This window comes from Microcebus murinus, chromosome X, assembly GCF_040939455.1.
Source record: "Microcebus murinus isolate Inina chromosome X, M.murinus_Inina_mat1.0, whole genome shotgun sequence".
NCBI classification, from domain to species: domain Eukaryota; kingdom Metazoa; phylum Chordata; class Mammalia; order Primates; family Cheirogaleidae; genus Microcebus; species Microcebus murinus.
In genome coordinates, this window is record NC_134136.1 from 95,362,180 (window position 1) to 95,385,476 (window position 23,297).

The window sequence follows — 23,297 nt, forward strand, 5'->3', positions numbered from 1 at the left end:
TTTTCTAATTGAAGTAGTTTGTACCTTTACATCATTCCAAATGATGGTAAAGGAAACCTCCAGATCAGTCAGTACTAATTAACTGTCATGAATCTATAGTAAAAGGACTCACTGAAGACTTAAGAATGAAATATTATCAGAGCTATCAATAATTATAAACTTTCTCTAAAGAAATATAAAGCAGTTGGTATTTTGTAAAACATCTTCAAGCAACCTAGAGACTTCTATCTTATATTCATCCAGTCTTATATTGAATCAAATGAGGTTGCTAACAATTTAAATACTGTGTCAACATGAATATACAAATATATATTCTACATGTTCCTTCTATCCTAAGAATCAAAGACTGTACAAAAAAGAAATGGTAAATGGAGAATATAGAAGACATGCATCTTCTATCTTACACAGTCCTGGACATCAAGTGAAAAGAAGCAGACACTGCTCTAAGTGCATTATATTTATAAACGTCTAAATTATCAATCTTGCCAACAACTCTGCAAGATAGGTACCGTTCTCATCACCCTCATCTTACAAGTGGGGCCCCTGAAGCCTAGGCAAGCTGGAGAAGGTGCCTATGGTTACCTGCAGGTAGAGGGCAGAGTAGGGACTAGGGTACAGGTCATCTGAACCCAGGGCCCATGCTCTTGCCTCTCCAGCACACTGCCTGGTAAGTACCTTGAGCTGGGGGGTGGGGGGAGGGGAGGGAGGACAAAGTCCAATACGCTGTCCAAATTGCTCAGTTCATTCTATACCTGAGAATCTAGTGTCTTTTCACACTTGTAAGACTTAATTCAGATTTTGTTCTTTTCTGAATAGGAGGAAAATAAGCAAGGATTGAAAAAAATGGTGGTTTAAGGTAAACCAAAAACAAAAAGCAGTGTGCAAAGGTACACAAGAGTGCAAATAGTATAAATGAAACTTACCCTTACTAAGCAGGTTAAACACTTCATACCAATACAAATCCTTTTCATCTTTATGACAGTCAGGTAACATAAAGAAACCTCACTTTCAATCTGCTACTTAAACTGTCAAGCCACACACAGTAAACACTGGCTGTTGTTAAATCTGTACACAATACAAATAAAGTACAAATCTAGCTAGGTATTTCAAAGCATGCTTTTACCTATTTTATTACTCAGAGTTACTCTGAAGCAGACACAGTTTGTACTATTTGCACAGTTTGACAGCAGTTTGTACCTACTAAAGATGTTATTGAACATCATAACTTAATATTTACGTAGGGTAGATGAAATTAAGTTAAATTACAATTCACAACTTTTGTAAGTTTTGTAAGCAACTATTTACAGCCACGATTCCATAGATGTGGTAAGTAAACCAATGGCCATTCCTCAATGAAATACAAGAATTTCCATCATGCATAGTTTACAGGCTCCTGAAGACGTAGTCTCTTTAGAGGCTGGGTGTTTAAAAAATAACAGTCAAACAAATCTTGGCAAATTTTTTACACAAATGCTTGGTTTTTTAGACACCTTAATAATACAACATATTTATACTCTAACTGGAAGTGGAACAAACACTGCATGAAAAATGCAACCCCATCAAATTCACTAGTAATAACTATTACACTCTCTTAACAGTAAGAACCATTATTCTTGGATTTCAAACATTTTATTTTGTTTCTGGGCATAGCTCATAGCATCGTATTATAGGAACCAAAGTGTATAACCAAGAAAACAACAAAAAATTTAAAAATCAAAAATACCTTCTTCAAGACCACTTCCATTCCTTATTTGAAATATAATCAATGAAACTACACAGTTTCCACATTAAATACAAATTAGTGAAACAATTCCTCCAAGTAGTGTTGTATATGAGCTACAACTTTACGCTATAATCATTATGATTTGAGATTTTTCCAGAAAGAACAGCACTAGATCAGGCTGTTACTATCTAGGCAAGGAAAAAACCTTGACTACCAGCAAATGCCTGAATTGGGGTCATAGTGGTAATTTTTAAAAACTTTTCAGACTAACCATATTTGTTAGAGGAGGTAAGCAGAAAAATATTTGAGTTGCACTATCCCTATCAGGAACTATATCACATATGGCAAGCTCAAACATTCTCAGTAAAATATCATAGAAGGATCCATCTATACTGTAAATTTATCAAAACACTTTATGTACAGAAGCCTAAATATCTCAGGAGGTTTAGATTACTGATGAAGACAATCATTAAGTCAATTCTTCAAGGCTGGTTTCTTAGGAGTATTAAAAACCGGCCTTTGGTCTCAGATGCATTCCACCAAGATAAGTATTCAGGGATGCCAGAGAGTAAGAAACCACCACCATAATTATGCACTCTTAATTTCTATTCTTCAACTTAATGTTTTATAGTACCTCAGGTTTTCAATCCAGAGTTAGCATACTTAGGGAAGGAACTTATAGTGAGAGCAGATTAGGGAAGATTTGCTTTTTTTCTCTCCTTGGAAGCCATGTGAAGGTTACCCCATGTATTACTTTTCATCACCAAAAAGTTCTCTGGAGACCAACAGAAAAAAAGTGTCACAAGCTATATGATGGCTATCATATTTTCAAGTTGCATGTGATTTCAATGTGGCTAGTGAGGTTAAACTAGTTCAGCCCTAATTTCATTAGAGTGAATAACTAAAAACAAAATAAGGGTAAATTTAGTTCCCAACACAAGGGGAAAAAAAAAACCTCTCCACATAATAAAATACATGCTTAACACAAAGTAAGGGTATAATATACTCTGCAGCATGACATTTTATTATATTTCTCAGCTATAGTTCTTCCATTCAGAAATTGGAGACCATCTTTTCATTAAGCTGTTATTCCCTCCTTTCCCCAGCTTAGGGATATGTTGAAAACAGCTTGATTTGTACAAGTTGTTATGAAATTAAATTTTCATTCATATATATTTTAAGAGTTCAAAATGCACTCAAAATTGTAGCTTACATGTATTTGACGTCTGAAAATAAAATAACACTTTTAACATAATTTTTCTGTTCTGTAAAAATATTCTACATACATGCATATGATCATAACAATCTTTTCATGTTTGGGAAATTTTTTCTGCACAGAAAAAAAGGTCAAGAATTGTATCAGTATTTCCAATGTTATGATAACTGGGTGCCACCTAGTGTTCAATTTCTGTAACTCCCAAGCTTACAAATTCAAAATTGCTATTAAAACCCAGGTTTTAAAAAGTACATTTTAGAAATGCTTTTTTGGATAAGTTTATGGTGGCAAAATGAGATCATGAAAAAAATGTACATGATATCAAAATTAGTATAAAAATAGCCACATGCTACTTAAATATGTAAAACAGACTTATCACTTTTGACTTCAAATGCAGATTTTTGCCTCCTTCGAATTTTATCAAAATCTCAAAGGAACATCTAGGTAACTGGAATATACACATAGATTCTGTACAGTCAACAGGCTAGTCAAAACTAGGGCTTAATCATAATTCATAATGAGTACAAGGCAAATGGTTTATTCAAAACATCCATTTACTTACTGGAAGTGGTCAAAGTAGGAAAGGCAGCAATGCATTTTTTTTTTCTTTTTTAAAATAGGTGCTGTGGTCTTCTACCCATAAGCTCCATTACATCAAAAGAACAAAGTGGGCTTAACATTTCAACATAATTCGGCATTATCAGTTTTTAAAGAACACAAATATCTTAGAAACAAATCAGTCTGCTTTAACAAATTGCATTCATGCTAATGAAATTTTAATCTTCTTTAAGGGTCTTGGCCGAAATCCAAACTGTAGGACGATCTTCGGAAAAATTGGAATGTAAAATGTTGAGTTCGATTTAGATCTGGAAGGTAAAAAGAACATCAGGCCAAAGGAAAAAAGAATTCTTATATTCCAACAGCCTACTACATATAAGGGAGACTTTCACCTCCTTAGGCTATCTGGGAAATAAATCCAATTTGAAGACCAAATTCCACATACCAGGTTTTTCTCAATCCCAGCCTGCTATTAGTAAATCTCTCCTGTAATATTAGTGTATCCTTTCTTCTTTTTGTGCTAGTGACAAGAGATTTCACGTTTTGTGGGTAGGAGCAGACATGGAGGAGCATGATCTCTTTAAGAACAGGATAAGTGTGATAATGACCTACTCCTCCTCTGAGTCAATCTTGTTATAGGAGTGATGGCTAGAACACCTATAAACCATATGGAGAAATGTCTTGGAAAAGTAGAGTTCTCAGGTGATAGAGACCAAACCCTTAAGAAATGTTCAAGGCCGGGCGCGGTGGCTCACGCCTGTAATCCTAACACTCTGGGAGGCCAAGGCGGGCAGACTGCTCAAGGTCAGGAGTTCAAAACCAGCCTGAGCAAGAGCAAGACCCCGTTTCTACTATAAATAGAAAAAAAATTAATTGGCCAACTAATATATATAGAAAAAATTAGCTGGGCATGGTGGTGCATGCCTGTAGTCCCAGCTACTCGGGAGGCTGAGGCAGCAGGAACTCCTTGAGCTCATGAGTTTGAGGTTGCTGTGAGCTAGGCTGACGCCATGGCACTCACTCTAGCCTGGGCAACAAAGTGAGACTCTGTCTCAAAAAAAAAAAAAAAAAAAAAAAAATGTTCAAGAGAGAACTCAAATTCCTTTAATGACCACTGTCTTTACCTTCTCTTTTTTCCAGCTGGCCAGCTGGGTCCAGTTCTGAGGAAGCATTGGCACAGATTCAGAACTTTTTTTCTGAGAAATCTTAACTATAAATCCTCAACCTATCATTTTGGTGTATGTGGCTTCATATTCATGCATGTTCTTTGGTTAAGTTCCTTAATTTTCTAAAGAGGGCTTCTACGCCAGCTCAGCTACCAAAATGTTTGGATGGGCTCTTAATTCCCCAAGTCAGGTGTCAGGTTCTTACCATAGAATAGAATTAATTCTATGGTCAAAGTATTTTAGTAGCAGTTTAGTTACAAGAATTCTCTTGGCTCAGGGTCTCCACAGAGAGGTACATTAAGAAAATAATAAAACTCAAATGCACACACACATTGTATGTATGTACATAAATTTTATTTAATTTATGGTGCATTTTAAATGGTTTGGAGATGCATGAAAATATAAAATGGACTGAAGGATGAGTAGAGGGATGGATGGATATGCGATAAATCAAGTACAGAAAAATGTTAATTGAAGAATCTCTGTGGTAAGCATAGGTTATGATGCCTAAATCAGATTTTTCCAAAACTGGCCCCCATACTTTTGAAAATCTCTAGTGATTCTATTGCACAATCTTGGGTCAGGAACAACTGTTCTTAAGTATTCTGAAATTCCATCTTTGAATGAAGTTAAACATTATTACCTTTTTTTAGAGACAGCATCTTGCTATGTTGGCCAGGCTGAAGTGCAGTGGCTATTCACAGGTGCGATCATCATGCACTACAGCCTTGAATTTCTGCCTCAGCCTCCAGAACAGCTAGGAAGGACTACAGGCACATGATACCATGCCCGGCTTATTATTATTTTGGATTTATATAGAAAGGTGGTCTCTGAACTACATTTTATGTAAAGGGAGTTGAAAAGAACAACCCAAACCAGATTTAAGAGTAACTTATGGGCCAGGCACGGTGGCTCATGCCTGTAATCCTAGCATTCTGGGAGGCCGAGGCGGGTGGATTGCTCAAGGTCAGGAGTTCAAAACCAGCCTGAGCAAGAGCAAGCCCCCGTGTCTCTACTATAAATAGAAAAAAAATTAATTGGCCAACTAAACATACACACACACACATATATATATATATAAATAAAATTAGCTGGGCATGGTGGTGTATGCCTGTAGTCCCAGCTACTTGGAAGGCTGAGGTAGGAGGACTCCTTGAGCCCAGAAGTTTGAGGTTGCTGTGAGCTAACCTGACGCCATGGCACTCTAGCCCAGGAAACAAAAGTGAGACTCTGTCTCAAAAAAAAAAAAAAAAAAAAAAAAAAAAAAGTAACTTATGATACCACCCCTATAAAATTACCTGTAATTCTACTAAACACATTTACATTACCAAAAGATTAAGTTTGAATTTCTTTCAAAAATAGTAACAGAAGTGCACTGAAGCATTTGTATGGGCATTATTGCTTTATTATCAGGAAAAACAATACATTTTCCTCAAAATAAACATATCAACTCCAAACCAAGAGTGCCAATGGCACATACCAAACAGATAAAATAATGTAATTGGCAACAGGCCTCCATCTTAACTAGGCTTTCAGTATATATTGTAATTCTAATGCTGGTTCAAACAAGATTTTTCTTTAAACATACTAATAGCTACCTCTTTAGACACTTTTAAACAAGTTTTAAGATTAGAGTGCCTAGTGTTCATACTGCCAAAGCAAACACTGATCTTTTCAGCAATATTGAAGAATTCTCAAAGTATAAACTGTTAGACTAGTTGTCTTCTAAATAATACTGAGTATAATTTAGTCTCAAAATATACCAAATATACCCTCATTTAAGTGTCCCACATTCTTAAAATTAAAGGAAGTTAGGGGGAAAGAGATTATTTCTCTGTGGACAGTAATGGAATAACCAGAAAATGCAAAGTGCGTCTACTTACGTCATCAATGTCTTCATCATCATCTCCTATGTCATCAAACTGAATTTCATCATCATCTCCAGGACCAAATGTATCGGTTTCATTGATTTTAGCTAAAGACACAATAACAAATATACTCATATAATAAAACCAAAATGTTATTAAAACGAGTAACTACCCACTAAAAGAAGTAGGTCTAATATCAAATGCTGAACTATAAAAGGAGACTTTCACAAGTCAACCTTGTAATTTAAGTTTCATTATAACAAAAGTCTTCCTAACTTCTATATAACAAACTTACTACTACTATACAGAACATTTAATACAACAAAATTCCCAGCAAGGTCACTGCTATGTCAAGAAGGAGAGTATCTGTGTTATAATTTTCTTTTGTTCACAAAGGTATTTTTAGTAAGGCAGGCTCTAATTACACTAATTCTGAAGCTATTTTAACTTCCAGGTATGCTTCCTTTGCACTTGCTTGCTTTTTTCTCGATTCTTTATTCTACTCAGGATTTATTTTTTTAAATACCAGATTTTACAAAGCACGGCAGTAGAATAAAAAACTGGAATTTCTTTTCATACAAACTTATTTGGATTTTTTTATATTTCAAATTATTGGTACATTCAAAGAGTAATTTTAATCTGTATAATTTTTGCTAACCGTGTCAAGTCACACTTGACATCCGAGTGCAAAGGGTTAAGCACATGCTAACAACTTATTTCCTTGAGATAATAATCATGGTTCACCATGAGATAGATTCATCAATCAGAAAGATTTGGTCAAATCATGCTTACCCCAAAGCAATAAAAGTGAACCAGGAAGTGTTAATTCTACTCATCCCTAGATATATTAGCATTTCCTAAATTAGAAATGCTTAAGTAAAATTAGGTTGTTATGCATAATAAAATACAACAGAGAAAAGAGCCAAAAATGAAAAATGTAGGCTTACAAAATAGTATGCAAAGTGTGTTTCCCCTTTGATGACATTATGAGGGACTTATTTTTGTTTTAGGTTTTCTGCATTAAGAATGCATTAGTGTTATATTTGGAGGGGGGAAATAAAGAATGTTTGTTTACTATGATACAAAGATAAGATGGACTGAAAACGAACTTTTTAATAAAAATCAGCGGCACCTAATTATTGTCATTGCTTTGTGTTTAATGCAGGCAAACATTTGCCAGTCTCTTGAGCAAGGCATTTTAAAATAAATATAACAAAATTGCCTCTTTGGCATTATGTAGAAGTCCAGGGCTTATAACTCCTCATCAAAAGTATATTTATTAGGAACAGAACTCCAGCAACTTCTTTCTTACAGTATCTAGTATAACTAAGTATAGTCAGGCATACTGAAAACTAATTGTGTAAGCACAAAGGCAAATGTGCAAAATCCACAAAATTCTGCCAACATCCCTTCACCTCAACACCAACAAATAACCTAAATACCATGTAACAGAAGTTAATAGAACATTACCATGCTCTGGAAGTTCGCCGTAGGCCTTCAGACTTCTAGCTTCGTCTGCGTTGTATTTTAAAATTACATCGGCTTTGTTATCCTTAAATAGAGACAAGTAAGTTTTAAAACTAATTATGCCAAAATATTCAGTTATTTCACAAATTATTTTCAAACTGAATAAAAAAGTCCACCCTCACTGTTTTGCTAGAAACTCTTCTTTTTTTAAATTTTAAAGTTTTCTCCTACCTCCTGAAAAACAACCTTGGGTTTAACCCAGTAAGAAGTATACATGCATGACTGAATAATGATTAACAAGCTTAGGAAACATATTTACAGATCTGCCTTTAATAAGAGAACTATGCAGACCCCATCTTTTAGATAGATTATTTACTATTACCCTTTGAACAGAGAAGTCTTTTGAAATACAAAAGTTCCCTGGGACCATAATTTGCAGGGTGATCAGACATGCGATTCAAAAACTGGGACAGGTATAATGACCTATGGAAATCAATACACCTTTTGATATATGTGTTTCTCAGGGTACGTATCAATCAGAATATCCTGTGCAATTTTTACATCTGCTGAAGATAGATTAGTAGATATGAAGTGAAGCCCAAGAATCTGTATTTTTAGAAGTTCTTTGGGTACTCTGATGCAAATGTCCCACTAGGAAATAATGACTTAGAATGTTTATATTTCCCCATTTGAAAAGAATCTGAGAGAAAATTGATTGCTTCAACTTCAAGGGCAGTGTGATTAAGACCAGTACTTCTTAAAACATAAAGTGTATAGATGCTTATGGGATCTTGTTAAAATGCATGTTCTGATTGAGGAGGCCTGGGGTGGAGTCCAAGAATCTGCCTTTCTGTAATAACATGCTCTCAGAAGACAATGCTGCTGCTGATTCCTGGACTACCCTGTAAGCGACAGGAGCATAGGAGAATCACAAGAGATTCCGAATGGTAAGAGCTGGTCACTTTACAACCAGGAAGTTACTGCTTTCAGACTGGTGTCCTTATCTGTCAAAAAGGAAATTATTCTTCCTTCTTCTGGAGTTACTGTTAAGATCTAAAGAAAATGGACATTAAAATGGTATGAATTTAAAAAAGGCTTTCTCAACCTTGGGCACTATTGATGATTCTGAACTAGATAATTATTTGTTAGATGATATCCTATGCATTGTAGGATGGCCTCTACGTGATACAGGAGAGCAGCACTACACCACTCCCCAAGTTGTGGCAACCAGAAATGTCTCTAGTCATTGCCAATGTCCCCTGGAAGGCAAAACTGCCCACAATTGAGAACCAATGATTTAGATTGAAGATTTTAATTCTTTATTCTGAAATACTTTTGAAAAATCAAAGTATATAATCCAGGCTATAAAAATATTGATAATGTCGCATAGGAATGAGTTCCAATAGGTGGAAAGCAAATGGATTTCACAAATCCACAATGAGCACATAATCAAGGTTAAGACTATGAAGGGTAACTAACATTTTTTTCACAAGTGCTCATTTAAATTTATCACACATACTTTTGTTGTGGCATGCATTTGTAATTACTTGTGTGCCTCTCTTATTTTCTCTACTACCAGGCTATATAAGCTTTTTGTAGGATGGGAGCTTGACTCACTCAGCTGTATCCCCTAGAATAATGGCTCCCAGGTTCTGATTTAAAGACCTATAAAATAAAGAGACCATTTAGCTTCATGAAAAGTTTGTATGTTGACTCCACAAACTGGCATCTGGGAACCATAATCCCTGGGGTATTAGCACAATGGCTAAGACAGACACAACTGGCTCTTAAGGAATGGCTCATCAAAGTAGAGCCGGTAAAGAATAAAATATTTAAATGTAATTTTTACCTGGTAGTCTCGGAGACCAACCAATATTATGTCTGAAGTATTTATCCAAACCTATAAAAGAGAAGTTTCCATATGTTATATTTAAAATAAAAATGAAAAATCAAGAAATTCCAGATTAACAGTTTAGAAATTAAGAGATTTGTGAACCACTCCAAGTGGCTAGTTATCTATTATCATATGAGAAGGCCTGTAATCCCAGAGTTTAGGGAGGCTGAGGCTGGAGGATCGCTGAAGGCCAGGAGTTCAAGACTAGCCCTGGCAACATAGCAAGACCACCCCCCCCATAAAAAAAAATGACCCAGGTGTGGTGGGCATGCACCTGTAGTCCTAGCTACTTGGGAGGCTGAGGCAGGAGGATCACTCAAGCCCAGGAATTCGAGGCTGCTGTGAGCTATGATCATGCCACTGCACTCTAGCCTGGGCAACAGAGTAAGATCCTGTCTCATATACATATATATATATATATATATATATATATTTTTAAAACATGAGAATAGAAAATTATGTTGTTTTATCTCTTTCCCTTTCTTCCCACCTTTCCACTCACGCACATGTTTACAGCTCCCCAAACCTCTTTAGTTTGGGAACCGAAGGATTAATATATCAAAACAAACAAACAAACAAACAAAAACCCACAAATGAGAGTTGAGACTTTAACCACCTTGATTAATAAATTTGCCTGAACACCTACTGTAATAGTGAATTAATCATTATTTTTCAAGGCAGTCCATTCATGATTATATTCAGAAAATGCAAATGAATACAATGCTTATTTAACAGAATTCATATTCAGATTTTCATAATACACCCTTTACAGTTATCCCCCCAACCCCTAAACCAGAATCCAAATAAGGAGTCCTTGAAACTAGAATAGTTTTTTTACTTTCATGACATTAACATCTTATTAAGAACCAGGCCATTTGTTTTGCAGAATGTCTTTCAACCTGGATTTGTTGATTGTTTCCTCAGGATTCAGATTCAGGTTAAGTATTTTGCATAGGAATACAACATAGGTGATACAAACGATTCCTTAAACAATACAATCTGTATAAAATTACCATTAAGAATCTTTGCTATTTGACTTATAGGTAAATCACTGTTTATCCAGGTAAATCTTTTGGGAATTTCTAAAAATGAAGTCCTTGGCCAATAAAAAAATGTAGAGGCATTTTCCCATCTTAATCAAGTTTATATTAAAATAAAATAAATCTCCATACCTACCTTTTTTCTCAATTTCCCTCTGATGTGACATAACCTCTTTACACCATCAAAACACATCGCCTCTAACCTTCCATTTCCTAACATTTTGATAACCTGAGCGTACTCTAGGGAGGAAAAAAGAAAAGGGTATGAAAAGGTTCAACTTTTAATATAAGTAACTTAAAGTCTACACAAAACTGAGAAGCAAAAACATACAGTTGTAGTGGTTTGGAGTAAACATATGCAGTAAAAGTATAAATAAATACAAGGGGGTGATAAGCACCAAACTAGTTAATGGCAGAGCACTCTAATGGCCACTGTACTCTAGCCTGGGCAACAGAGCGAGACCATCTCAAAAACAAAAGTGCTCAAAATTATTGGGACAACTGGGGAAATCTGAATATGAACTATATACCATATAACATTCATATTAAATTACCAGAGTATAGTAATTCTATTATAGTTATGTAAGAAAACATACCTGCTTGCAGGAGATACATGATAAAGTAGTAAGGGGAAAGTAGCATGATGTCTTTAATTAAATTTCAAATGGTCCCCAAGCCCCCCCAACAAATCTGTTTCTCTGTGTGTGTCTATACAGACAAAGGGTTTAATGGAATTCATTGTACTAATATTGCAACTTTTCCATATGTTTGAAATTATTCAAAATAAAACTAGGGGGAGAAAAAGCAAGTGATCCAGTCGTCAGAATTTATTTTTCTAGTATTATCTGGCTCTTAAAATCTTTATCAGTCTAATAACCGATCAATTGTTCAGTTTCATGTTATTCCAGTTTATGAAATCATATGCTAATGGCAATGAGAATGAAGAGGCCTATGTCAGCCTTGGATACATCCTTCAAACATCCGTGGTCTACTGAACACAGTGTGCAGCACCATTTATTATCAAAAATGGTCCACCAAGTCACAGAATTATCAACCATAGCTTCTGAGGCTTAAATCCCTTTGAATTGTACAATAACTCATTCTTAGTTATGAGTGCTCATACAAAACAGGGATATCTGTATGTTTAGAGAAAGGTGTACTGAGTAGACCAGGAAACGATTACCAAATGAAAGGCTCTGGAGAAGTATGGGGGATGAGAAATGGAGAAGAGTAAAAGTGTCATCAGATTTACTGCTCAGGATTATGAATAGGATCCTTTTTGAATTTAAGCCTGAAATCCCATATTTTAAAAAGTTGTTACTAACAAAAGCCTAACTTATGAAAACACTTACCTTGTCCATCTTCTTTGAATACCAGCTCTCTTTTCTCAGATTCATTTTCATTCTTACCTCTTCGTCTATTTTTACCTCCTTTACCTAATGGTTTTAAAAACAGAAAAGAAACGACATTAATCATCTGCCAAACAGTATGAAAAGAAGCTAAATTACTCATATTAAACTTGCAATCTCTGATCACAACTTTAACAGATTATTATTATCCCCCTACCCTTCTTGGAAGTCCCTTTTGGGATTTTTCTGATATATACAACCCCAGTGGCCATGCGATAGTGCCACCCATTTGCTTGTCACAATCACCCCATGAGGTAACAACGGTCATCTACTCACAGTTTACCAATGAGTTCACTGAAGCTCAGAGAAGTAACTCACTTAAAATTAGAGTCATTCAATCAGGGTGACCAGATTCACACCTACTATATGACCCCTTTTTGCTCACAGCCCCCACATTAGAGTACCTCCAAAGCATTTTGTTCACATTCCAGAACCTAAACTACATTGGGTCTTGATAAATTTTATAAAAATGCCCTGTTCCTCTCATAGTTGACACCTCATGAAAGGAGTATGAGTAGGAAATGACTGGAGTAAGAAAGGCAAAGTTGTATCTACTGGAACAGGACACATTGATTTTTGCGGTGGCAGAGGGAGTGGAGCAACCCTGGCAACCCCAAGAATTTGAATTTTATCTTATAAGCTGTAGCATACATTAAGCAAGGCATTCGAAGTTAAAAAGGTGCTAATAATCGCCTGAACTTGGGAGCTTTGAAGATATCCTTCAATAGGCAAATGGATGGATAAACTCTGGTACATCTATACAATGGAATGCTATTCAGTGATAAAAAGAAATGAGCTATTAAACACTGAAAAGACATGGAGGAACCTAAAATGCATATTGATAAGTGAAAGAAGCCAACCTGTGAAGGCTACATATATAGTATGATTCCAACTACATATGACATTCTAGAAAAGGTAAAACTATGGAGACAGGAAAAAAAAAAAATCACTGGTTGCCAGCAACTGGGAAGGAGGCAATGAGTATTTGGAGCACAGGGGATCTTCAGGGCAGTGAAACTATTCTGTATGATACTGTAATGGTGGATACGTATCACTATACATGTGTCAAAACCTATGCAATGTACAACATGAAGAGCTAACCCTAATGCAAACTATAGACTTTGGCTAATAATAATGCATCTATGTTGGCTCATCAATTGTAACAAATAGACCACCCCAATGCAAGTTGTTAATAATGAGGAAAACTGTGGGTAGGAGGAAAGAGAAGAGGGTATATGGGAACTCTCTGCTCATTTTTCTATAAACCAGAAACTGCTCTAAATAGTAAAGTCTATTTAAAAGCAAGGAATCCAATCAGCAAAATCCAATCCTACAATTCTGTAGCAATTCTATAAGACAATCTGGTTTCTTCAATATATTGTGAAGAAAATTTTAAAAACTAGACAGAAGAGGAACCTAAAGATTAAAGAGACTGAAAAGATCTATCAGTCAATTGCAACACACAAACTAACTCTGGATCCTGATTTGGTGAGGACGGTGCAAGATTAACCATAAATTGAGGGCTAGGAGATGGGTACACAGAGGTTCATTACACTAATCTACTTTTGTATATATTAAAAATTCTTCATAATGTAAGTTTTAAAATAAAAAAGCAAGAGAAGAAGAGTATAAAACTACCATTGGTGTAAAAAGGAAGTATGTTCATATTAGTTTATATATACACAAATTATCTCTGGAAGGACATATACAAAAAAGTCAGCAATGACTGCCTATGAGAAGAACTAGGTGACAATGGGACATATTGAGGAAAGAGATTTCACTTTTTATACTCTTTAAAATTTGAATCATGTGCATACATTTACTACTCAAAAATTTTAAATAAAAAATTCCTTTAATAAAAGGCAGAGGTGTAACATGAGCCTCCGAGTGGGAAACTGGTAAGAAGGTCACTGTTCTTATTATAGGTACAATGAAGCAGGCCTAGCCTAGAACTATCGAACACTGAAAAGACATGGAGGAACCTTAAATGCATATTGATAAGTGAAAGAAGCCAACCCGTAATAAAGGCTACATACATGCAAGAAAAGGAAGAAGATTCAATTACCTCTATACTCTTTCTACCATTCAAGAGTCTAGAATTCTAGACTAGAATTCTATCTCACAGATATCCCTAAAAATCCATAATTCTCCCCCTTCCCATCCCTGTTCTTCATACTTTAATTTCCCACCTTCTGTGCATCTACTTACTAATGAGATTTATTTTTTTTCCTCACCTATCACTTCTATGCTAGTAATTTTACATCTCAGTGCCAATAATTCAACTTTTATATCTAATGGCTCAGTACATCTCCAGTGAAGGGGCTACTGCCTGTCACCTCAAGCTAAATTCTATTCAAAACTCAATTTGCTTTCTTTTATTATAGAAAGCTAGTCCTTAATCAACACCCTTGTTTCTATATGACCCCAGTGACCATGGTCTTAACTACTATGTAATAATGCCAAGCATTTATTTACTTGTCACAATAACCCAATGAGGTAATAATAGTCATTTACTCCCAGTTTACCAATGAGTTTGCTGAAGCTTGGAGAAGTAACTCACTATTTCAGAGTCAGTGATCAGTGCAAACAGATTCACACCTAATCCTAGCCACCACATTAGGCTATATCTCCATAACCTCTTGCCCCCATTCCAGAACATAAACCACATTGGCAGCCATTTCTAAAAGGTGAGAGAAAGGCCATCAGTGGTAGTGTTACTCAGGGACTCATGGGAAGAGCTTGGGAGCAGGAAAAAGTTCACAGCCCAAATATAATCAAGAATGTGCACCTGGCCAATGCAAAGACAGACATGAAATTTCTTCAATCAAGTGACTTATTCTCTCCTGGGGCAGTCTCTGACTGCTCTGTGCTATTGTTAGGTGGGTCTCTACAATTTACTGACCCACCTAGAGTCCTTACAGTTCAGTATTTGAGGCATGTCTTAGGGCACACTGAAACTAATTTCCTAGGAAGAGAAAAGTATTTCAAGCTATTAATCATGCCAGATCTGCAAAACAGAGTGCAAGCTCTATTAGGGCAAGGATTATACCTGCTCTGTTTACTGAGTTATAAACCTGAGTTTGGCAAGGCTTCCAATTAATCAGTCAAGAGTAGTTCGTACATTCCTAAAGGAGTGGTGATTTTAAAATCATAGGTAACCTCTTCAAAGTGAGAACACTTAACTCCAAATGCCCTTCATGCATGAGCCACATGATGTCTTTTTTCCTGATTTGGGGATGGGTTTCTAATAACTTCTAGAGGATACAAGCTGTTAACAATCAGTCCAAAGCAAAAGTCAAAATAGTTCACAGAAATTTTTATCCTTACTTGTGTAACCATCACAAGACTACATCCACAGAGCTTCTGGATTTTTCAATGGGGGAGAAAAACCCCAGAAAAATAAACATGAGTTTATTTCTTTGAACCCCACCTCATAAGATTCAGGAGTCTTAAAAAATATTCTTCCTCTAAGTAAAATAACATATAACTAAGAGAATCAATTTGTTTTACACGTACAGGAATGATAAACACCAAACTCAGCACAGTGGTTGGTTACCTTCAGGAACAGAGGAAGAGAGCTAAAGGGGATTGGGAAGGAGAACACAGAGGGCTTTACTTCAATCTGTGTGGTAATTCTTAAATTCAGAGTAATGCATTCCCAGGGGTCCATTATATCATCTGTATTTTTTGTATGCCCCAAATTGCTACTTATTAAAAAAAATGATTCATTACTTGTGAACATACCAGAAGTAGCCATACCATGATCTTTCCCCTCTCTATTTTATTGTGATGTAAGGGAATGCTCTTTAAATTCTTTTTTTTTTTTTGAGCCAGAGTCTTACTCTGTTGCCCAGGCTAGAGTGCCGTGGCATAACTTAGCTCACAGCAACCTCAAACTCCTGGGCTCAAGCAATCCTACTGCCTCAGCCTCCCGAGTAGCTGGGACTACAGGCATGCGCCACCAGGCCCGGCTAATTTTTCTATATATATATTTTAGCTGCCCAATTAATTTCTTTCTATTTTTGGTAGAGACGGGATTTCGCTCTTGCTCAGGCTGGTTTCGAACTCCTGACCTTGAGTGATCCTCCCGCCTGGTCTCTCAGAGTGCTAGGATTACAGGCGTGAGCGCCCAGCCTAAATTCTCTTTTGAATGAATGAGACAAGTTCTGAGTGTACAATTAAAGATAAACATTCTAACTTTTTACCATGCTTTCTTTCAGAAAAGAAAAGGTAGCCTCTAAACTAAATCAAAATTCCTTCTCAAATTCCTTCTTTAAACCAATCAGAATGTTTTGGAGAAATTCCCAGGGGGGGACCTTTCTTAAGGCAAACATGAGGCTAGTGAACTAGATGTGATTTAGTGTAGAAGTCTTGTCCCCTTGAAACCAAAGGGGAACCTATTATTCACCTAAGGGTGGAGTCAACAGAAGTGAGGTGACTTAATACAACAAATATTTATTGAGCATCTACTAAGTGTCAAGTGGTAGCAATCCAATTTGATTAGGACAGATACTATTCCTGTCCTTTAGAGCTTACAGCCTAGTGAGGGAACTGAAAATATCATTACTAGAAATAAAGGTGAGAATAAGATACCTATTGAAGTAATCTAGTTACTAACTCAGAGGGAATAAAGAATTATAAGACTTTTAAAAGCTTTTATAATTCTATCTTTCCCAGTGTAAAAATCCTTGCTACTAAAAGGACCTGCAAGCTTGATTTCTGAGGGTAGCAAGGTGGAGTGCCCTGAGAGGACTGCACCACATTGAGCACATAACTTTGACCAAGTACCTGGAGGGATAAAGGGAGTAGTGACAGCTACAAAGAGGAAATGTGACAGAATCCCTGGAGCCAGCTGTTAAGAAGAGGGAACACAAGTGGGCCAGGGTCAGGGGAGAAGGTCCTCAGGATGAATAATCAAAGGAGGATTCTCGTGCCCTGTGAAATATGCTCCTCTCCTGTAGGAAATACAATGTTCTCCTTATTTCTACTTGCACAATTTCTTCGAGAAATTATAAGGACATCAAAAGTGACAGAAACTGTAAATCTGTCAAAAGGAGAATTTCTTTAGGAGTGTATTGCCTTTTTCATTTTGGAAATTCCACATAAATTTCTCCTCAAGTCTGATAATTTGAATGGAGGTAACTTTATTCCCATCACAATATGGGTATGATCTGAAGTAAAAGTAGAAAACTTGGCTAAATATGGAACAAGTCTTCTAGAAAAACAAATAAGCTAAACCATGAGAAGGGATGGAGAAGGGTCAATTTCTAGAGATGAGCCTTAAAAATGCATCAAGGGTTTGCCCACTGTTTACAAAGGACAGGGTAAGTGTCCATAAAGAAACCCATACAGGAGTACCTGGTGGTCATGAAAGCAGGCATCACCCTTCTAAAGTTCAGCACTGCTTTCAGAGTTTAACTCCTCAAGCCCGGGAAAGGGCAAAGAGGCCTATCTACGGAGCCCGGGCCGCCCCAGGGAAGGTCTCCCCACCTCTCCACCAAGCCGCGGTCAGTCTGGCGCGAATCAGGAGCAAAAGCCCACATTCTCCCGCAGGAGGCCCTACAAAAATGGCGTCGGCTCCACCCCAATGTGACCAAACTGGGAAACAGGAGTTAACTTCCCAGCTCCTCTCCCGGGCTCAGAATCGCGTGTGGGCCGCCAGCCACAAGCAGGCAGAGCGGGAAGGAGAAAAGGTCACTGCGGCGGGGGCGACCCGGAGGCCCCAGGCAGGTCCGGGGAGACTCGGCTGAACAGAGCCGTGGTCCCGGGGTCCGGGCGACATTACCTTTATTCTTGGGCATGGCGGAAACGGCGGCCTCGAGGAGTCTCTGATTTCTTTCTGGGAGGCGGTGGTGGTGGTGGTGGTGGTGGTGGTGGTGGTGGCGGCGGCGGCGGCGACTCCTCCGAGGGGTGACGCGAGGGAGCGCGCGGGACTAAGGTGGTACTGGAGGCCGCGTAGCGTGTTCAGGAGTCCCGCGACCGAGTTCTTCCGAGATGTGCCTGCGTCCACGTTCGGCAGCAGCAAATGGCGTCGCGGCTGCTTGCGTCACTGTTCCACGCCTCCCGCCGCCGGCTGGGCCCGCCCCTCCAAGCTCTAGGGCGCAGGCGTGACCGACAGACACCCCCCCCCCGCCCCCTCCGCCTCTCCACCTCCCGACCCCCTCACCCCCTATTGTTAGAGCCGAGGGTGACGCGTTCTGGGAGGGTTCGCGGCAAGCTGGAGAGCCCACGGGGGGCGGGGGAGGAGGCGGAGTCAGGGAGGGGATGGGCGGGGCCCTGTGTCGTCGTAAAGGGTGGATTGAGGTAGCGCCCGCTGCTGGCTATGCAGTGACCTCTGCTGCTTTGTAACAAACCCGTGTCTCCCGGTTTGACAAGTTACTGACTCATTAACCTCATTGTTGGCTCAGTTTTAACGCGGCCCTTTCACCCGCCCAGCCAGTTTGGGAGCCTTCCTGTCAACCATTTCCAAAGTATAATATTTGCATGCCACTCGTTATTACTTTCTAAATGTCTGTCGTCCCTACCTCACTGTAAACTTTACCAGGCAGAGACGTTTTTTGCTTACCATTTACCTACACTTAGAAGCTTGTCAGGCACATAGTAGGTGCTCAATATACACAAGAAGAAAGGAAGGGGCCGGGCGCGGTGGCTCACGCCAGTAATCCTAGCACTCTGGGAGGCCGAGGCGGGCGGATTGCTCGAGGTCAGGAGTTCGAAACCAGCCTGAGCAAGAGTGAGACCCCGTCTCTACTATAAATAGAAAGAAATTAATTGGCCAACTAATATATATAGAAAAAATTAGCCGGGCATGGTGGCACATGCCTGTAGTCCCAGCTACTCGGGAGGCTGAGGCAGCAGGATCGCTTGAGCCCAGGAGTTTGAGGTTGCTGTGAGCTAGGCTGATGCCATGGCACTCACTGTAGCCTGGGCAACAAAGTGAGACTCTGTCTCAAAAAAAAAAAAAAAGTGTTAATGGGCTGAATTGTATCACCCTAAAATTCACATGTTGAAGTTCTAACTCCAGGTACCTCAGAACGTGACTATTTGGAGATGGGGCCTTTAAAGAGGTGATTAAGTTGAAATGAGGGCATTAGGGTGGGTCCTAATCCAGTATGACTGGTGTCTTTATAAGATTAGGACATAGGCATAGAGGGAGAACGCCATGTGAACAAGAAGGTGGCCATCTATAAGCCAAGGAGAGAAGCCTCAGAAGAAATCAGCCCTGATGACACCTTGATGTCAGACTTCTAGCCTCTAGAACTGTGAGAAAATAAATGTATGTCGTTTAAGCCACTCAGTCTGTGGTACTTTGTTATGCCAGCCTTAATAAACCAATAGAGCTGTCTATGCTGGGCAAATAGGTTTATTTCTAAAGTAAACTTATTTTAATTAAATTCACCTTTCTGCAAACATCAGGGTTTTAACATCATCTCTCTAGGGAAATGGACATACTTCGATGATAGAGAAATAAAATATAGTCATGTAACACAGTGGTTCTCTATTGGGAACATTTGGCAATGTCTGGAGACATTTCGGGTTGTCACAACCTGGGGGGGGGGCAGTGATACTTGCATCTAGTGGGCAGATGCCAGGGATGCTGCTATACATCCTACAGTGCACAGTACAACCCACCTTCGCCCCCTCCCCCAGCAAGCTAAGGATTATGTAAACGTCAACGGAGCTGAGATTGACAAACCCAATGGTAGATGCAACTTTTCAGAGGGAAACTGAAAGATGATAAAGGACTCAGAGTTCAGGGTTTCTCTTTCCATTTGCAATATTTTGCAGTTTACACAACCAAGATGAAAGGAGGTCTTTATGAAATTTATTTAAATTTTGCTTCAAGGCCAAATGATTATGTACTTGGGCTTTGGAGTTAGACCTTGGTTCAAATCCAGACTCTATAGCAATTTATTACTCTATGATCTTGGACAAGTTATTTAATCTCTTAACAAAAAGCCTCATTTTTCTCATCTGTAAATTGGGTCTAGGAATAGTACTTAGATTATTGCAGGAATTAAATTGATATAATGCATTCAATGTTTGGCAATTGTGCCTAGTACATGATAAGCAATCGGTGAGACTCCAAGTGTTTGGAAGTCCAAATGTTTAAAAATGCAAAGTCTCTGTCAATTACCTAGTACAAAACCTCAACAGAGTAAAAAAAATCAGGCTTCATTTCTCTACTATGGGATGGTTCGACATCTGTCTGATCATCAGAATCTCCTGGAAGGAGGTAAGTCATGTGGACATCTGGAGGAAATGTGTATGAGGCAGAGAGAATAGCAAGGGCAAAGGCTGCGAGTGGAGTGTGCTTGCCATTTTCAAGAATAGCAAAGAGGCCAGTTTGGCTAGAATGCTTCAAGCCAGTGGAAGAGTGTGGGGAGATGAGATCAGTGTAGGGAGACCAGATCACTCATAATCTTTAGGTTTTAAACAGATCATTTTGGTTTCTGTGTGAAGAATAGACTGTAGGGTAAAAGGGGTAAAAACAGAGACCATGCAGGAGGCTACTGGAATAGTCCAAACAAAAGACAATGGTGGCTTAGACTAGGGTACAAGGTTTCTATTGGGATGGTGAGAATGTTCTAAGATCAGATTATGATAATAGTTACACAACTCTGTAAATACTACACTAAAAAACATTAAAAAGTTCACTTTAGGGGCCGGGCATGGTGGCCCACGCCTATAATCCTAGCACTCTGGGAGGCTGAGGTGGGCAGATTGTTTGAGCTCAGGAGTTTGAGACCAGACTGAGCAAGAGCGAGACCCCTGTCTCTACCAAAAATAGAAAAAATTAGCCGGGCATGGTGGCGCATGCCTGTAGTCCCAGCTACTCGGGAGGTTGAGGCAGAAGGATCGCTCGAGTCCAGGTGTTTGAGGTTGCTGTGAGCTAGGCTAACGCCACGGCACTGTAGCAGGGGCAACAGAGTGAGACTCTGTCTCTGAAAAAAAAAAAAGGACACTTTAAATGGGTGAACTTTGTGGCATATACATTATTTCTCAATAAAGCTGTTATAAAAAAAAGAAAGAAATAGGAGAATGGACCTGACCAAGGGGAAAAAAAATAAAAGAATTGACAAATGGTACTGAAGGTTTAGCTGAGCTTAGAAAACATAAGCCTGCAGTGGTATCGATTTGCATAACTTTATAGGGTTTCTTTCAACATATTCAGAGCCATACATACAGAATTAACCAAAATGATCCAGGATTGAAGTTTGTGCAGTGGGTGCAGTATAAAGGCAAAAATGTAAGGAAGTTCAGGGTGTTTTTGAGAGAGAAGTTCAGATGATCAACTATGCAGTTTGAGCCTCCTGTCTTGCATCTTTTCTTACATTTTAAGCTCCAGTCATACAAAAGTTTTAATTTTCTTGAATGCCTCTAACTCTAACTCTGTCTGAATCTCTCTGTACATTCTATTCTACCCTTCCCCCTTGCCCTTTTAGGTCTCATCTTAAATCATTCTTTCCTTACAAGGTCTGCCCTGATCCCTAGGAAACCCTGCTATATTTTCCTACAGCATCCTACACTTCCTTTACCTAGCTTTTCTCTCTCCTCTCCTCCCCTCTCCTCCCCTCCCCTCCCCTCCTCTCCCTTCCCCTCCCCTCCTCTCCTCTCCTCTCCCCTCCCCTCCCCTCTCCTCCCTTCTCCTCCCTTCTCCTCTCCTCTCCTCTCCTCTCCTCTCCTCTCCTCTCCTCTCCTCTCCTCTCCTCTCCTCTCCTCTCCTCTCCTCTCCTCTCCTCTCCTCCTCTCCTCCCCTCCTCTCCTTCTCTCCTCCTTTCCTTCCCTCCCCTCCCCTCCCCTCCTCCCTTCCTCCCGTCTCCTCTCCTTCCCTCCTCTCTTCCCCTCCCCTCCCCTCCTCCTTTCCTCCCCTCTCCTCTCCTTCCCTCTTCTCCTCTCCTCCCCTCCCATCCTCCCCTCCCCTCCCCTCTACTCCCCTCCTCCTCTCCTCCCCTCTCCTTCTCTCTCTCTCTCTCTCTTGAATTCTATCAATTCAGGGTACATTAACACAGAGCTGCAGTAGGCGTGACCATGGCAAATATTGCTGCTCTGCGTCAGCCTGAGGAGCAGGTTTTTCTCTAGATAATCATGGTAGGCAGAGTAATGAACCCCAAAGATGTCCAGGTCCGAATCCTTAGAATCTGTGAGTATGTTATCTCATGTAGCAAAAGGGAATTTAGGTTGCAGATGCAGTTAATGTTGCTATCAGTTGACCTTGAGATGGGGGAGATTATCCTACATTACCTGGGTGGGTAAAATCTAATCACACAGTCCTTAAAAGTGGGAGAAGAGGCAAAAGGGAGGGTTCATAGAGATACATTTGAAGAGGACTCAATCTACTTTTGCTGGTTTTGAAGATGGGGGCAGCCTTTAGAAACTGGAAAAGGCAAGGAAACAATTCTCCCCTAGAACCTTCAGAAAGGAATGCAGCCCTGCTAACATCTTGATTTTAGTCATGACCTGTATTGGACTTCTGATCTCCAGAACCGTAAGAAAATACATTTGCATTGTTTTAAGCCACTAAATTGTGGTAATTTGTTACAAAGATGGTAGAAAAATATAGCCAGCATTCCTACATTGCTACAGTAGAATTCAAAGTAGACCTTGAAGCTCACCATCTTATCTTGTATACCTATATTAATACAAGTGGATAGTCCCTAAACTAGCTGGTATGGGCTGAATTGTGTCCTCCCCAAATCCATATGTTGAAATCGCAATCCCTTGTACCCCAGAATTTCACAGTATTTGGAGATAAGGTCTTCAAAGAAATGATTGAATTAAAATGAGGCCATTAGAGTGAGGCTGTGATGCAATGACTGGTGTCCTTATAAAAAGAGGAACACCAGGGGTGCACATGCAAAGGACCAACCACAAGAGGCAGCAAGAGGGCAGCCAACTGTAAGCCAAAGAGAAAGGTCTCAGAAGAACCCAACCCTGTAGTCACCTTGACCTTGG

General features: G+C 39.0%; 1 protein-coding gene across 1 annotated transcript; it reads right to left on the reverse strand.

Moving 5' to 3' along the window:
* Nucleotides 1–1,098: 1,098 nt before the first annotated feature.
* On the reverse strand, nucleotides 1,099–18,441 carry EIF1AX (eukaryotic translation initiation factor 1A X-linked). Its single transcript, XM_012784640.3, has 7 exons — nucleotides 18,127–18,441; nucleotides 12,285–12,368; nucleotides 11,069–11,172; nucleotides 9,848–9,898; nucleotides 8,002–8,083; nucleotides 6,547–6,638; nucleotides 1,099–3,805 (listed from the first exon to the last, which is right to left on the reverse strand). Exons 1-7 carry the CDS (start codon nucleotides 18,140–18,142, stop codon nucleotides 3,800–3,802), a joined length of 435 nt encoding a protein of 144 aa, XP_012640094.1. The 5' UTR covers nucleotides 18,143–18,441; the 3' UTR covers nucleotides 1,099–3,799.
* Nucleotides 18,442–23,297: the final 4,856 nt, after the last annotated feature.